Source organism: Myotis daubentonii, chromosome 1 (assembly GCF_963259705.1).
Source record: "Myotis daubentonii chromosome 1, mMyoDau2.1, whole genome shotgun sequence".
NCBI classification, from domain to species: Eukaryota; Metazoa; Chordata; class Mammalia; order Chiroptera; family Vespertilionidae; genus Myotis; species Myotis daubentonii.
Window position 1 is genome coordinate 111,009,683 of NC_081840.1, and position 16,939 is coordinate 111,026,621.

The 16,939-nt window shown below is 39.8% G+C and overlaps 1 protein-coding gene across 11 annotated transcripts in view; it reads right to left on the bottom strand.

The window, feature by feature from the left end:
• NEO1 (neogenin 1) overlaps positions 1-16,939 on the bottom strand; it is a 266,972-nt gene that overhangs the window by 172,767 nt on the left and 77,266 nt on the right. For all 11 annotated transcript variants that reach the window (XM_059657710.1, XM_059657782.1, XM_059657763.1 and 8 more), the window contains 2 exons: positions 12,679-12,954; positions 9,189-9,342 (listed from right to left, as the gene is read on the bottom strand). In XM_059657710.1, the coding sequence (XP_059513693.1) occupies positions 9,189-9,342; positions 12,679-12,954 (430 nt within the window). The remainder of the gene's footprint in view (positions 1-9,188; positions 9,343-12,678; positions 12,955-16,939) is intronic.

Below are 16,939 nucleotides of genomic sequence, written 5' to 3' on the forward strand. Positions count from 1 at the left end.
TGGATTTCTTGGGATTTTCTATGTAGACAAATATTCCATCTGAAAATAGGAACTGGCTAAAACTTTGAGCACTATTGATAGTGACCTCCTTTAACTGGTCCTAAGGGGGAAATACTATCTTTCATCACCATTAAGCATAATGTTAGCTGTAGATTCTTTTTTCAGATGTTCTTAAGTTATTTTTCTGAGGGTTTTAAAAATAACACAAGTGCAGAATTTTGTCAAATGCTTTTTCTCCATTGATTAATTTGATTATATAGGTTTTTTCTTTAGTTTGTTAATGTGGTAAATTACATTGATTTTGGAATACTAAGCCAGTCTTGCAACCCTGAAATAAACCCTACTTGGTCACTATATACATGACTTTTTACATATTGCTGAGTTCTATTTGCTAATATTTTAAGAATTTTTATTTTTATATTCATATATTGTATAGTTTTCCTTTTCTGTACTATCTTTGTTTAGTTTTGATATTTGAGTAATACTAGTTTTAATTCCTCCTCTTCTATTTTCTGGAGAGATTGTGCGGAATTGCTGTTAAATATTACTAAAATGGTAGAATTCTCTGGTAAAACTACCTGGGCCTGGAGACTTCTTTTGGGGGGAGTTTTAAAATTACAAATTCATTCTCCTTAACAGTTTAGAGGGCTATTTATATTATTTATTTCATAGTAGAGGCCCAGTGCACAAATTCGTGCACATTGAAAGGAAATTAGGAGAAATATTTTAATGTCACTATTTGCCCTTTCCCTACAAAAGTGTCAACCAAACTCACTATAGACAATGACAGATGAAAACACATGCATGTGATTGGTGCCAGTGAGAGCTTTTTATATGGATGTGTGTGTGTGTGTGTGTGTGTATGAGATATACATATGAAAATTCATGCACTGGAGGGGGGGGGGATGTCTCTCAGCCCAGCCTGCTCCCTCTCAGAGTCCAGGAGCCCTCAGGGGTAGGAGGAGATCAGGGGAAGGCAACACCCCCATCACACCTCTGCTGCTGCCACTGCCGGCAGCACAAGACTCAGTTGGCCCTGGTTACTTGAGCCTTGGGCCGGCCCTGGGCGGCTGGGGGCTGAGAGGACTGGGGGACGACGAAGGCAGGTGCGTGGCGCGGACCCAGCCTTGCCACTCATCTGCCGCCCCAGCAGAGCTGAGGGTACTGGATGCTGCCATCTTGTGGCTGTGGGCGCCGCCATCTTTGAGGGCGGGGCAGTCAATTAGCATATTCCCTCCTTATTGGCTGTGGGTGCTGCCATCTTTGAGGGCAGGGCAGTCAATTAGCATATTTACTCCTTATTGGCTGTGGGCACTGCCATCTTTGAGGGCGGGGCAGTCAATTAGCATATTCCCTCCTTATTGGCTGGGGGTGCCACCATCTTTGGGGGTGGGGCAGTCAATTCGCATATTCCCTCCTTATTGGCTATGGGCACCACCATCTTTGTGACAGCATGAGGTTCAATTAGCATGTTCCCTCTTTATTACACTGGTTCTCAACCTTCCTAATGCCGCGACCCTTTAATACAGTTCCTCATGTTGTGGTGACCCCCAACCATAAAATTATTTTCGTTGCTACTTCATAACTGTAACTTTGCTACTGTTATGAATCGTAATGTAAATATCTGATATGCAGGATATATTTTCATTGTTACAAATTGAACATAATTAAAGCATAGTGATTAATCACAAAAACAATATGTAATTATATATGTGTTTTCCGATGGTCTTAGGCAACCCCTGTGAAAGGATCGTTCGACCCCCAAAGGGGTCGCGACCCACAGGTTGAGAACCGCTGCTTTATTAGATAGGATAAACTTGCTTAATTAGACCTGCTTTCTGATGTAACTAAACTTTTTCCAGCCCAATGAAGCACCCCACTTCTCTTTCAGGTAATTGTCAGCAACACAGCAGTAAATATCAACATGAAGCAGATTATTATTGTAGATCATGCAGGGAGAACAAAGGGTAAAATATTTAACTGCAGCAGTGTTTGACTATATTCTGCACAGTGAGAAAACCTGAAGTTATTTTCAAGGTCCACCATTTCTTACTTCTTTTCAGTTGGGTCAAGTTTCTAAGTTTTCTAAATCTCCTGTTTTCCAACTAATGAAAAGAAAATAGGATTCCATCAAGTCTCCTATCTACCTACTCTAGGACTTCTGTGAGGATCAAATGAGATGAGGCACAGGAAAAGGCTTCACAGACATTTGGTTAAAGTGTAAAATGTTTGCACCTGGCTATAAAGCAGGCTGTACTCCTGGGCTGAAGAAACTCCAAGGAGGCTATCTGCTACTGAGAGGAAGCCAGGCATTGCTACGTGACGTCATTACCTGGCACCCACAGCGACCGTTTCTGGGCTGGGCTGTGGGTTGCATTTTGCACCATGGGTTCTTGACAACATGGGCTGTGATTTGGTGGGGTGTCGCTCTGGGATGATAGCGGGGCCTGTGTCCTACTTGGGGGAAGCCAAGTGTTGCTTTGTGGGCGCCAGGTCTGCAGTGCTTTCTCTGTAAATGGCCAGTGTGCATCATGGTGACTGGTCGGACACTTAGCTTATTATACATATAGATGGGTCAGATATGGTAACTTGTATTTTTGAGGAAATTGTTTATTTTCTTCAAGTTGTCAAATTTACATGTGTATAGTTATTTATAGTATTCCCTAATTATTCTTTTGATGTTTTCAGGGTCTGTAATGGCATCACATATTTTAGTCCCAATACTGATCAACTGTGTCTTCTTTCTTTTTCTAGGGCACTTACTCGTTCCTCTGTCCTATGCAGTCTGCTGCTAAGCCCATCCACTGAGGTTTTTTATTTTTATTTTGGTTATTCTCTAGGTTCAAATTTAGCCACATGGTTTTTCTTTAAATCTTCCATTCCTTTGAGGAGACTTTCTATTTCTTCACTGAGATGTTATATTCTGTTTTCATTTGTTTGAAGTGCGTTCATAATTGCTCACTGAAGCATTTTCATGATTGCTTTAAAATCTTCGTCAGATAATTCTAAACCCTATCAACTCTATGTTGGCATCTATTGATTGTCTTTTCTCATTTGAGATTTCCTGATTCTTTGTCTGATGAGTGATTTTCTATTGAAATCTGTATATTTGGGGTATCAAGTCGTTGGTTTTAGCTGGCTTCTTCTGATACCACTCCGGCAGAAAAAGGGAGAGATGCCATCTTATCAGTATCAGGTGGAGGCAGAAGTCCAGGTTCCCCACTGTATTAATTCCTGAGAGGGGTGGCGGGCTCTCCTCATTACTCCTTAGCAGGGTTGGGAGTCCTGGCTCCCCACTATGTTTCCACTGATACTACCCACTGAACTGGGTACAGCAAAAGTGCCTCCTTACTATTCCCCACATGGCATCCAGACACCAGGAGGATGGGGGCATGGAGCTCCATACTACACGGTAATGAAAAGTTCAGACTCTCCACTAGGCCTCCTCTGATACTACCCAAGTGGGGAAGGGAGGCGTTTCTTGCTGTGGATCGGACAAAAGTCCTGGCTCTCCCATATGGTTGGCACTGATATTGCCTGTTGGAATGAAAGTCTTGGCTCCCTACTTAGCCTCTCTTATCATACAGGAGGGAGGGTGAGGGACCTCATTACAACCTGGCAAAGGTGGAAATCGAGTCTTCCCACTGGGCCCTTGCTGGCATGACTGAAGGTAGGTCCAGTTTCTTCTATGGTGTTGGGCTGGAGTAGGAGTGATTATAGTCTAACAATTTTGGTCTTGCTAGGCAGCCCCTTTCTTGGTCCTCTAACTATAGAGAGCAAACTCTGTTAGAGTCTTTTGTTGTTGGTTTTTTTTTTTTTATTTTGTATGTGCCTGTTGGTGTTTCCAGGTTGTCAGCTTCTTTAGCTCAAGTTGCTATATATGAGGGGAGAAAAACAAAACCACCAAACCTCAGGGAACTCACCATTAAGTTGTTCCTTGGGTGCCAAAGTCCCTAACCCGTCAATCTTCCTCTCTCCACCTTTCAGAGTCTTATTATATTTGCTGTACATATAATTGCCATAGTTTTTAGTTGTACTCAGCTGGAAGAATAGGAAAAATACACTATTCCATCTACCTAAAAAAGGAGTCCTCAACTTGATTTTTAAACAAGTTGTTTTAATAACATTAAGCATTTTTATAACTATAACCTGTTACTTTGTGGCTGGGTTCTGATCTATCATTCCAATAAAACATAATTTTATTTGATTACTAAATTACATTTTGCTATCTGTCACCTTGCACTTTAGCATTTGTATTTTCTGGATTCTTTCCCTTTAAAATAAAACTACTCAATCAATGAATGGGATTCATTTCCACCATCATCGCCACTCTTCAATAGCTATGTTTGGTTTGAATCTGAACAAATTTAAGCAAAAGATTAAGTAAATATTACCAATTTTTAAGACATTTATAAAAGCAGTGGTTAATTGTGGGGAAGCACAGTACTTGGTTGGAAAGTCTGTAAGGAGGAATCTCCGAAAGGTCAGGGGCCTTTAGGAGGACCCTGCCGAAGGCGGCTGCCCCTGCCTTGACTTTTCCAAACTAGTCCGAACCCCCAGGTGTTTTGCTAAAATCTCTGTTTAGTCTTTTAGACCCGACCTTGTAGAAGCATGTGCTTTTTCTAGGATACTTACCCTATACTGATTGTATCCAGAGGTTAATTTTAGTTCAAGCTGTTGTGACAATAAAAGCCTAAGGAGGCCGGCAAACAGGGCTTTTTGCTCCTAAAGGAAAACAGCCCCTTAGCCTCTCTTTCACAAAAACGTGTGTCAGAGTAATCATTCATCTGTTGTTCAGGGTCTGCCGGTCAGCCCTGGCAGGCAATGTTTTAAAATACTCATTTTCAAAGATGTTTAATAATTTAAGATATTATAACGTTCTAGCTCAGCCGTGGGCAAACTACAGCCCACGGGCCGGATCCGGCCCGTTTGAAATGAATAAAACTATTGAAAAAAAAGACCGTACCCTTTTATGTAATGATGTTTACTTTGAATTTATATTAGTTCACACAAACACTCCATCCATGATTTTGTTCCGGCCCTCTGGTCCAGTTTAAGAACCCATTGTGGCCCTCGAGTCAAAAAGTTTGCCCACCCCTGTTCTAGCTCAAACAAAGACATTTTGAGTAATTACTTATGTGTAACTTGAGGCAGTTTTGTATTCCATTCACCTATTGATATTTTTTTATATTAAATTCAAGCATTCAACCAAAATATATTGGTCACCACTCTCCCTACCCTGTTATATGCCAAGCACTGTGCTACCAACACAGTGGAAATACCAACATGAACATCATCAGGTGTCCTACTCTTACATTCTTCTGAAACTTTCTGAGAAAGTGATATATCAAAGCAATGCTTTCTCAGACTTTTCTACCACATAACCCAAGTATGAAGAAGCCCAGAGAAATCAAAGTAGAACAGTCTACTCAATCTTAAAAGTTTCCTGATTTATCCTTAAAACTCAGAGGAATATTACTAGCAATGATATATCCACATTTAATTTAATTTAAAAACATTTTTTCTCAGACATATCTTTGATTATAATCCAAAGTAACAATTTGATAGAACATAAAAGGAAGATATGTAACATTCTTACCATGATTTCTATACCCCTGACCCACCTAGACCTCAGTCTGAGTGTCATTCTACTAGAGAACAATTCACTAATACACTGTATAAAATAGTAATCCCACATGTATCTCTCTTGGCATCTATGACATGCTTTGTCATAATATTCTTCATAATACTTACTATAAAATGAAAATTTATGCTTATATGATTATCTGTTCTTCCCTGCTAGAACATGAGCTCCTTAAGAGCAAAAACTGTATTTGGTTTACTGCTGTATTCCCAGTACCTACAATAGTGCCAAACATATTCAGCATTCAATAAATATTTGTTGAATATTTACTTAATAAACAAATGAGAATCATACGAGTCTTCACTTTTATTTTTTATATAAGAAAGCAAATTCCTATATTTTACATATTTTAGAATGTCCATCTATGATATAAAGTTAAAGTTTTAAAATCATCTATTTCAGCTTTCCTACTCCTGATAAACATTTTATTCTAACATGTAGCCAATAAAAATTTCTTCTTTAAGAGCTTGAAATTTTTATCCCCTATTTTAATGTTCTCTATGTTTGTTCGCATAAGTTTAAAAAATTCCCTGGAATTCTTATAAATTCTTCGCATAATATTTAGCTGGGAAATGAGAAGAAAGATGTAAAATATAGGCAGAAGAAGCTGTGACTGGATGGGTATTAAGAAAAAAATCAGGTGATATTGAAGATGACCCCATCAGCTTTGCTAATAGAACATGTGAGAAATAATATGATTGTAATTCTATCTTCTCCACTGATTGCTGAAGGCTGAATACCAAGCTGCCTAGACGTATCTTCCTTTCCATGTTTTGGTTACTGAACTACACAAATTAAGAATGTCTGCTTACTTTGGATTACTAAATTGACAAACTCTAGACCTGCTCTATCCAATTCAATAGCACTAGCCACATGTGGCTACTGACACTTGAAAATGTGGCTAGAATGACTGAATAACTACATTTTTAAATTTTATTTAATTTCCATTTAAGTGTAGAAGCAGCACTGAACACAAACTTTATTGTTTTAGGAGAACTACACTGTACTTTAACTGATACACTGCATAACTTATTATTGTATTTAGTAGTGCACGTGTAGTTCTTACTCTTTTAATGCAGCTACCAGAAAATTTTAAGCTAGATAATGTGGCCTGCATCATATTTCTATTGGACAGCATTGCTCTAGAACAGTGATCCACAACTGGGGACAATTTTGTCTCCCAAGAGACATCTGGCAGTATCTAGAAACAATTTGGGTTGTCACAACTTAGGAGTGCTATTGGCATCGAGTGGGTAGAGGTGAACGATGTTACTAAACATCCTACAATGCATGAGATAACTTGTTTTGGAAACAAAACATACCTAACCACCACCAGCACCAGCACCACCTCAGTTCTCTTATCAGAATACAACTGAGGAAAGTATCCAGGCCATAGGAAGTAATGAGGGAGATGAGATGGATGACCCGGTGGTTCAGGGGTCCTCAAACTTTTTAAACAGGGGGCCAGTTCACTGTCCCTCAGACCGTTGGAGGGCCGGACTATAGTTTAAAAAAAAACTATGAACAAATTGCTATGCACACTGCACATATCTTATTTTGAAGTAAAAAAACAAAACGGGAACAAATACAATATTTGTATTTGCATGTGGCCCGCGGGCCATAGTTTGAGGACCCCTGCGGTGGTTGATGTTAACACAAAAGGCTTTTGTAGAAGATGAAGAATTTGTTATCATAGAAGGCTGGTAATATTTTAAAAGGCAAAAACAAAAGGATGAGAAATACATTTATTTTCTTTTATTTATTGTCTAAAGTTTTACATATGTGTCCTTTTTTCCCACGTGACTCCCCCTCCCCAACCCCCCAACCATTCCCACACTGGGCAAGCCCCCACCGCCCTGGTGTCTGTGTCCATTGGTTAAGCTAATAGGCATGCATACAAGTCCTTTGGTTGCTCTCTGCCCTCCCCACTTCCCCTGCCATTTGTCTCTGGATCTATTCTTATTCATCAAATTTTGTTGATCATTATATCCCACATAAGAGTGAGATCATGTGATATTTATCTTTCTCTGACTGGCTTATTTCGCTTAGCATAATGATCTCCAGTTCCATCCATGCTGCTGCAAATGGTAAATGTCCCTTCCTTTTTACAGCAGCATAGTATTCCACTGTGTAGATGTACCACAGTTTTTTAATCCACTCATCTGCTGATGGGCGCTTAGACTGTTTCCAAATCTTAGCTATTGTAAATTGTGCTGCTATGAACATAGAGGGGGCATATATCCTTTCTGATTGGTGTTTCTAGTTTCTTGGGATATAGTCCTAGAAGTGGGATTACTGGGTTAAATGGGAGATCCATTTTTAACTTTTTGAGGAAACTCCATACTATCTTCCACAGTGGCTGCATCAGTCTGCATATAGACCAATGGAACAGAACAGAGAACCCAGAAATTGACATAAGCCATTATGCTCAATTAATATTTGACAAAGGAGGCAAGAGCATACAATGGAGAAATACATTTTCTTTTACTGTTTGTGTAAAGGAAAAAACTACTATCAACAAAATGCATATGAGAGTGATAAGTCACAGGTTAGTGAAGACTGGAAATCTATATAATAAAAGCCTAAGCAACCGTTAACGGCAGAACGACCAGTCGCTATGATGTGCACTGACCACCAGGGGTCAGACGCTCAATGCAGGAGCTGCCCCCTGGTGGTCAGTGCGCTCCCACAGAGGGAGTGCCACTCAGTCAGAAGCCGGGCTCATGGCTGGCGAGCGCAGCTGCCACAGCGGGAGCCTATCCCAACTCCATGGCAGCACTACTGAGCGATAGCAGTAGGCACAGCGGGCCAGGATGAGCACGAGTGGCATGTCACCCAGCCCCGTTATGAGCTCCTCCCTGGCTGCCTGCCATCTGGCACACTGCTACATCCCCTGAGGGGTCCCAGACTGTGAGAGGGATGTCGGACTGCTGACTTAGGCCCGATCCTGGTGCCATTCTCTATAGGAGGCAGACAGTCTGAACAACTCAGTGACTCAGGGAAGCATAAGGAATTCAGGGTGAGCCTGCCTCCACGCTTCACTCACCTACTCGATAGTGTTCGCAGGACAGACCATGGTGGCCCAGCCCGTGCCCATTGCAGCAGCTGCTGAAGCTCAAGCAGAAGGCCATGCAGCAGCAGAAGGCCATGCAGCCACAAGCCGGCAGGTGGACATCCCCCAAGGGGTCCCAGACTGTGAGAGAGTACAGGCCGGGCTGAAGGACCCGCCCTCCCCCAGTGCACAAATTTCATGCACCAGGCCTCTAGTAATGTAATAATTTAGAGAAGAAGGTCCTGAGGCTTTAAGCTAAGGATACTGCAGCTCAGAAAGAACAAATGGAATAATTATCCCTTAATATTTTGAAAGCATTTTTTTCTTTAAACATCCTAATCATATACAGCATATAAACATATGTCAAGGGTGATAAGGATTATGATGTATTTAAATTTTTTAAAGTAGATAATCATTTTCTTATTAATCAATATTGCCACATAAGAACAAGTCTCAAGCTAAGGTTGAAAAAGGATTTTAGGTATACATTACCTTTCTGTGTCGAGTGCATCCTCATTTTTCATCCATCTAATAGTTGGAAGAGGAAGTCCCGAAGCAACACATGGCAATACTGCATTCTGACCAATGACTCTGACTAGGGAAGAAGGTTGTTTCAAAAATACCAAGTTTGATGTGACCTTGGAACCTTAAAAAAAAAATTTTTTTTTAAAAAGATAATGATTAAGAACGCACTTTACAACTTCAATGATGAAAATGACAAATTCCTATTCAGTCTGTGTGGTTTTATATAGTAAAATATTTTAAGCAAAGTGACACCAGAAAATTCCATTTAGATGAGCAAACATTTCTTAAATAACTTTTATGTGCAAAACACTGTGCCAGGTTCTCTGGGTCTTAAAGGTGTATAAGTTATAGCTCCTGTCCTCAATGTACTTACTAGTTAACTGAGGGAGGTGTGACATAAATCCCCTTTACTTTAAAACATAGGAACAAACAAATGCCTCATGACTGCAACAAACAGATAAAAGACTGAGCAAGCTCAGGACCCTTAGCAGCATCCTCCCCACTCCAGTGATATCATAAAAGGTTTCCTTTCCTTCCCCGTGTCAGTGTGCTACTTCTAAAAATCTTTCTGAGTTTCATCTTTAACTTGGTTCACTTAGTCTGTCAACCCTTTGATTTTATAACTGTACAACTATCAGGTTACTATATATACCATATACACATATTATACATAGATTACTATATATACCATATATACATATACACATATATACATATATATACCATATAAACACACACATAATATATACACAGACACACACACACAACACTATATGTGTGTTCACTTTATATAGTTGCTCTTATGGACATATGAAAGGCCACATTCTTATGGATAAAAGATACGTTCTCTAAGTTTTGATGGTATAATATTTCTAACGCTAAGTTGTGAGAAGAAAAAAATTCTTAGGCAAAGAGATGTGACTCCTGTCCCCATAATCTTAGGAAAAAATGTTTTATAGCCATAGTAACAACTATCATATCTGGCTTAAAACTTGTGAACCAAATGATGATGGTTCTGTAGTCATGGTAACAAGTAAAAATTGTCTAACAGATCAGGCACAACTCCGTTCAGTGAACATGCTTTTGAGAGCCAACCAATCAGTGACAGCCTCAGGCTTTAAATGTCAGTCATTCAGCAACAGAATCACTTGCTTATAAGACTGACATTAACCTGCTCTCACCTATCTCATCAACCATAAAAGATGCTTCTCTGACTGGCATTGACCCACCCCTGTGCATTATAACCAACACACCAAAAACAATGTCTTCCCAAAAATTCTATAAGAGATTGGAAGTTGCATTATTCAAGGAGACTGTGCCTCTGAATAAAAAAAAAAAAAAAAAAAAAAAAAAAATTGAAGAAAAAACAAATAAATGGAATCATATACTATGCTCAAGGATAACAAAAATTAACATCATTAAAATGTCCATATTACCCAAAGTAATCTACAGATTCAATGCAATCAATCCCTACCAAAATACCAATGGAGTATTTCACAGAACTAAAACAAATAAAAATATTTATACGGAACCACAAAAGACCCCAAATAGCCACAGCAATCTTGAGAAAGAGCGAAGTTGGAGGAATCATACCACATGATATCAAATGATACTACCAGACCATAGTAATCAGAACAGCATGGAACTGGCATAAAAACAGACATATAGACCAATGAACCAGAATATAGAGACCAGAAATATACCTCTACCATTATGGTCAATCAATCTATGAGAGAGAAGGCAAGACCATTCAATGAGCTAAAGACAGTCTATTCAAAAAATGGTGTTGGGAAAACTGGACAGATATGCACACACAAAAATGAAACTAGACTACCTTCTTATACCATATACAAAAATAAACTCCAAATAGATTAAAGACTTAAATGTAAGACTCAATATCATAAAACTCCTAGAAAAAGATAACAAACATTTCTCTTAGCAGTGTTTTTTCTAATATATCTTCTCAGGCAAGAGAAACAAAAGAAAAAAATAAACAAATAGGACTACATCAAACTAAAAAAATTTTGCACAGCAGAAGAAACTATCAACAAAATGAAAAGACAACCTACTGAATGGGGGAACATATTCACCAATGATACATCCAGTCAGGGGTTAATATCCAAAATTTATAAAACACTTGTACATCAAAAAAACAAACAATCCAATAAAAAAAAATGAGCAGAGGACCTGCATAGACGTTTCTCCAAAGAGGACATGCAGATGGCCATTAGACACATGAAAAGATGCTCACTAATCATCAGCAGATAAATGCAAATTACAACCACAATGAGATATTACCTCACACCTGTCAGAATGGCTATAAATCAACAAACAAGTGTTGGTAAGGACATGGAGAAAAGGGAACCCTTTTGCACTGTTGGTGGGAATGCAGATTGGTGCAGCCACTGTGGAATACAGTATGGAGGGCCCTCAAAAAATTAAAAATGGAACTGCCTATGACCCAGCAATTCCACTTCTGGTTATATCTTCTAAATATATAAAAGCCTAAGATGTAAAGTGTCCTCTTCGGAGTTCGACCAACCAGGACTTTGCTCGCTCGCTATGATGTGTGCTAACTACCAGGGGACAGTGCAGAATGAAGGAAGGCCCCGGCCGGCAGCCGGCAGCCACTAGGGACCCTACCTATGCATGCATTTTGTGCACTGAGCCTCTAGTCATATATAAAAACTACCCACACAACATAGGGATGCTCCAATTATATTCATAAACTCACATTCAAAATAAAAAATGTGGAAAGAATCAGGCACCTAGCTGTGGGTGTAGAAGCTGAAAGGTCATGAAACACCAAGAGGCTAAGGGACTACAATGAGCTACAGGTGAGAGAAAGTTATGGGTAAGAAGTTGTTACACAGTTGAGTAAAGATAGCACAAAACAGGTATGAGGAAAGGCAATAGGAGCAGAGACAATGAGAACCCACAAAGAGAAGGAAAGATGGGAAGAGGAGCTGGTTTTACATTAAAGTGAGGGAGTATTATAAAGATCCAAGAACTCTTTCTTACCAGTGTCTTGAGAGCTGCTATAGTAACAGCTACCACTCTGCCCATCTGTTGTATGAACTAGGCTGAGTGAGACTCTAATTCTTACAAGTAAAAAGATTTAACTATAAAAAAAAAAAATCTATTATAGGGAAGTAACCAAACTCAAAGGAGTGGGGAGACCTGACAAAAGACACAGAGTTAATGTTTCTTTGGTCAAGAAGAATGCAATAGACATTGAATATACTTTACTGCTTGATAAATATTTACTGGCTAATGTATTCATTAAAGTATAGATCTTTCTTGTATGTTTTCTTCTTTTTCCCCCTTGTAAGACGCTTTATGCTGACATTAATATTTCGCAGCACATTTTTAACAGTGTTTATAAAAAAAATTCTAAGAGAACAAATTTTACCCATCAATAAACATAACAACATCAGTCCTGATAGTAAATAAATACCTGGAAGAACTTTTAATTCAGCTTCATCACTGTACTTTGGTGGCCCGCCACTTTCAACTATGCAGCGATAAAGTCCCCCATCTCCTTCAGTTGTGTTGCTGATAACCAGTGTCCCACTTGGAAGTTTGAGGACTCTATCATCCAGAAGAAGAGGCTGCCTGTTCTGTTCCCATCTCACAAATGGGACCAAATCTGTATTAACTTCACAATTCAGAATTGCACTGTCCCCAGCATAAACTGAAGAATGTTCTGGTTGACTGGCAAATCTTGGAAGACCTGAAAATTAAAGAGAAAGAAGAAATAAAATGTAGCTAAACATTACTTTTAAATGAAGTGATGGGAACCAGCAGCAAGTCAACCCATGTGGCCACATGTGTGGTGGAACCAGGGTCAAGAAGGAGGTTCATGAATCAGGAAATTGGCTACATACAGAATTACAAATCAAACAAGTAAATGTACTAGGGATACTTGTCATATTCCTCACAGTCAGAGAAGTACAGTACAAATATGGAAAAGCAGAAGGGCTGAATAAATCCCATGATATTAGACTAGAGGTAACAGTGTAAACTTATGGTTTTATATAATTACTAAAGACCTGGTGCACAAAAATTCGTGCACTGAAGGGGGGGGGGGTCCCTCAGCCCAGCCTGCTACTTCTCACAGCCCTGGAGCCCTCAGAGGATGTCCTACTGACAGCTTAGGCCAGCTCCCCACAGCTGATCAGGGGAAGGTACCTCCCCATCACCCCCTTGCTGCTGCTGCCTCTGGCCTCTCTCTGCAGGAGGCAACCCGGAAATCAGGGGAAGGTGATGCCCCCATCACACCTTCGGCTGCCTGAGCCTCGGCCCTCGCAGCCACTGTGGTTTGCCTAAGCCTCGACCCAGCCCTCGTTGCCTGAGCCATCAGCGACTTGCCTGAGCCTCAGGCAGCCACTGCGACTTTGTCCAAAAGGAGGCAGCATCAAGTCCCCACCCCCCCACCCGTATCTCGCCAAGCATGCAGCCCTGGCCACCTGCGCACAGAGGCTCCTGGTGATTGGATGTTACGGCATGATGGCATGACGACCATTAGCATATTAGCTCTCTATTATATTGGATATACAACTATAGAAAGATGTATATATAGATGCAAATGTGTATATATGAAATATGTATGTTTCATATACAATTATCTGTCCAGAGTCCAGATCAATGTCACTCCAGTGGCAATGAGTATATATGGTGACTTAATCTTGATTTCTAAATACCATCCTCCATTACAAGGAACCAGTGCTCCTTGGAGAAACAGCTGATTCTAGGCCTGGTATAGGGAAGTACAAGATGAACCTGGAATGTCTTGTGACAGCAAAGAAGCAAGTACCCAAAGACTAATGTAGATAAATCAAAAGGACACAAAAGTCAGACTGAAGGGAGTTTCCTCTGGCTAAATCTGGGATAATAAATTATAAATAGATGCAAAAATTAACAGGTAGAAGTTGGATGAGAAATAGAATATTTATAGGGTATCAAATTATCTCTTCCCCAAATTAATAAAAGTATGAAATATTTTATCAACTTTATAGTGAGAAACATAGCATAGACCACCTTAACTAATAATAAAGATTAACATCACCAGTAATGAAACAAAGCATCACATGCTTCCTAATACGATGCACTAAGAAGAACAGAGCATCACTATTCTATTCCTCCAAAAAATGCAAAGCCTGAATCTATTCATAGGGGACAATCAGAAAACCCCAAATAAGACAAGGAAAAAGAATGATCTGAGATTAAAAGTCTAAAGAAACAACTACTAAGTAAAACATGTAATCCGGGTTGAGAAAGTAAGGGGGGGAGGAGGTTAAAAGTTTCTACTTTTGTTTTATTTTTTGCTATTAAGACCACTGAGATAAGCAGTTAAATTTGAACAGTATCTATGGATTAAATGATAGTATTGTATCAAGATTAAATTACCAAAATTGATGGATGGTTTTTTAGGAGAGTGTCCCTTTTCTAGGAAACATACAAGGAATTATTGAGGTAGGATAATGCCGGGATCCAACCCCAGCGGGTCCAGGGGTCCCCAAAGGTGTGGGCGGAGTCGGCGAAGAAGGAATGACAAGGAGACAGCGTTCAGTTGATCAGCAGCCTGGCCAGGATCTCTAGGCAGGATCTCCAGCCAAGTTCTGATCTGGATCTCCAGCGAGGTTCTGGTTAGGATCTCCAGCCAAGTTCTGTACAGGTTCTCCAGCCAGGTTCAGTCACCAGGTTCTACTCAGGTTCTCTTGCCAATTTCTGTAGTCAGGTTCAGTCCAGGATCTTTTGCCATGTTCTCTCCAGCGAAGTCCTTCTGTCTCTAGAGAACGTTCTGTGTAGGTTCTGTGCCTAGGTTCGGTCTCTCTTGGTCCTGTCTTCTAAGTCCTGTCTCCTAAGTTCTGTGTTCTAAGTTCTGTCTTGTTACATCTGTATTTATCCCAGTTGATTCCAATCCTATCAATCTCTATTCCAAAGGTTAGGGCGTTTCTTATCTCCATTCCAGGGAGTAAAGATTATGTAGCTTAAGCATGATTGTTCATAGTTAAAGTGATTAATTACCCGCCTGGCACTTAGTTGAGGGGTTTTATTCCCTCCCTAACTTCAGGGGAAAATCCCTACCTGGGGAAACAACCTTCCTCAGAGAGGAGACCTTGGTTAAAACACATATGCCAAGAAGGTGAGCAAACATTTTAAGAACAGTATGCCATATATGCCAGGTCCTTTGAAACAGCAAGGATGGACAGGCTCCCGGCAGGATAATATCTGAAATTTACTCTTTTTTTGTAATAAAAGTCCTAATTTATGTTAAAAATATTTTTAGCATACATTTTTATAAATGGTGGAGGGGGGTATACATTTATTTATTTATTTATTTATTTATTTTTAAATTAAATCTTTATTGTTCAGATTATTACAGTTGTTCCTCTTTTTTCCCCCCATAGCTCCCCTCCATCCAGTTCCACCCCCCCTCAGCCTCACCCCCCCCCCACCACTGTCCTCATCCATACGTGCACGATTTCTGTCCAGTCTCTTCCCGCATCTCCCACACCCCTTTCCCCCTCAAGAATAGTCAGTCCACTCCCTTTCTATGCCCCTGATTCTATTATAATCACCAGTTTATTCTGTTTATCAGATTATTTATTCACTGGATTTTTAGATTCACTTGTTGATAGATCTGTATTTGTTGTTCATAATTTGTATCTTTACCTTTTTCTTCTTCTTCCTCTTCTTGAAGGATACCTTTCAGCACTTCATATAATACTGGTTTGGTGATGATGAACTCCTTTAGCTTTTCCTTATCTGTGAAGCTCTTTATCTGACCTTCAATTCTGAATGATAGCTTTGCTGGGTAAAGTAATCTTGGTGGTAGGTTCTTGGCATTCATCACTTTGAATATTTCTTGCCACTCCCTTCTGGCCTGCAAAGTTTCTGTTAAGAAATCAGCTGACAGTTGTATGGGTACTCCCTTGTAGGCAACTGTCTTTCTCTTGCTGATGTTAAGATGCTCTCTTTGTCTTTTGCTCTTGGCATTTTAATTATGATGTGTCTTGGTGTGGTCCTCTTTGGATTCCTTTTGTTTGGGGTTCTCTGCACTTTCTGGGCTTGTAAGTCTATTTCTTTCACCAGGTAGGGGAAGTTTTCTGTCATTATTTCTTCAAATAGGTTTTCAATATCTTGCTCTCTCTCTTCTTCTGGCACCCCTATAATTCTGATGTTGGTATGCTTGAAGCTGTCCCAGAAGCTCCTTACGTTATCTTCGTATTTTTGGATTCTTTTTTCATTTTGCTTTTCCAGTTGGGTGTTTTTTGCTTCTTTGTATTTCAAATCTTTGACTTGATTCTTGCAATCCTCTAGTCTGCTGTTGGATCTCTGTATAATATTCTTTATTTCAGTCAGTGTATACTTAATTTCTAGTTGGTCCTTTTTAATGCCCTCAAGGGTCTCACTAGATTTCTTGAGGTTCTCACTACATTTATTGGTGGTCTCACCAGACTTTTTAAGGGTCTTACTAAATTTGTCAGCGGTTTCTAGAAAGTTCTTGAAAAACCTTAAAAGTGTAGTTTTGAACTCTATATCCAGTCGTTTGCTTTCCTCCATTTCTGTCATTTGTGACTTGTTTCTTTGTCTCTGCATTTTTTATGCTTCCCTCTGTTGATAGAGTGGCTTTCTGTGCTAGGTGTACTATAGGGCCCAGTGGCTCAGCCACACCAATTACCTGAGGTGTACCCTCTTGGTGCACCCCTTTG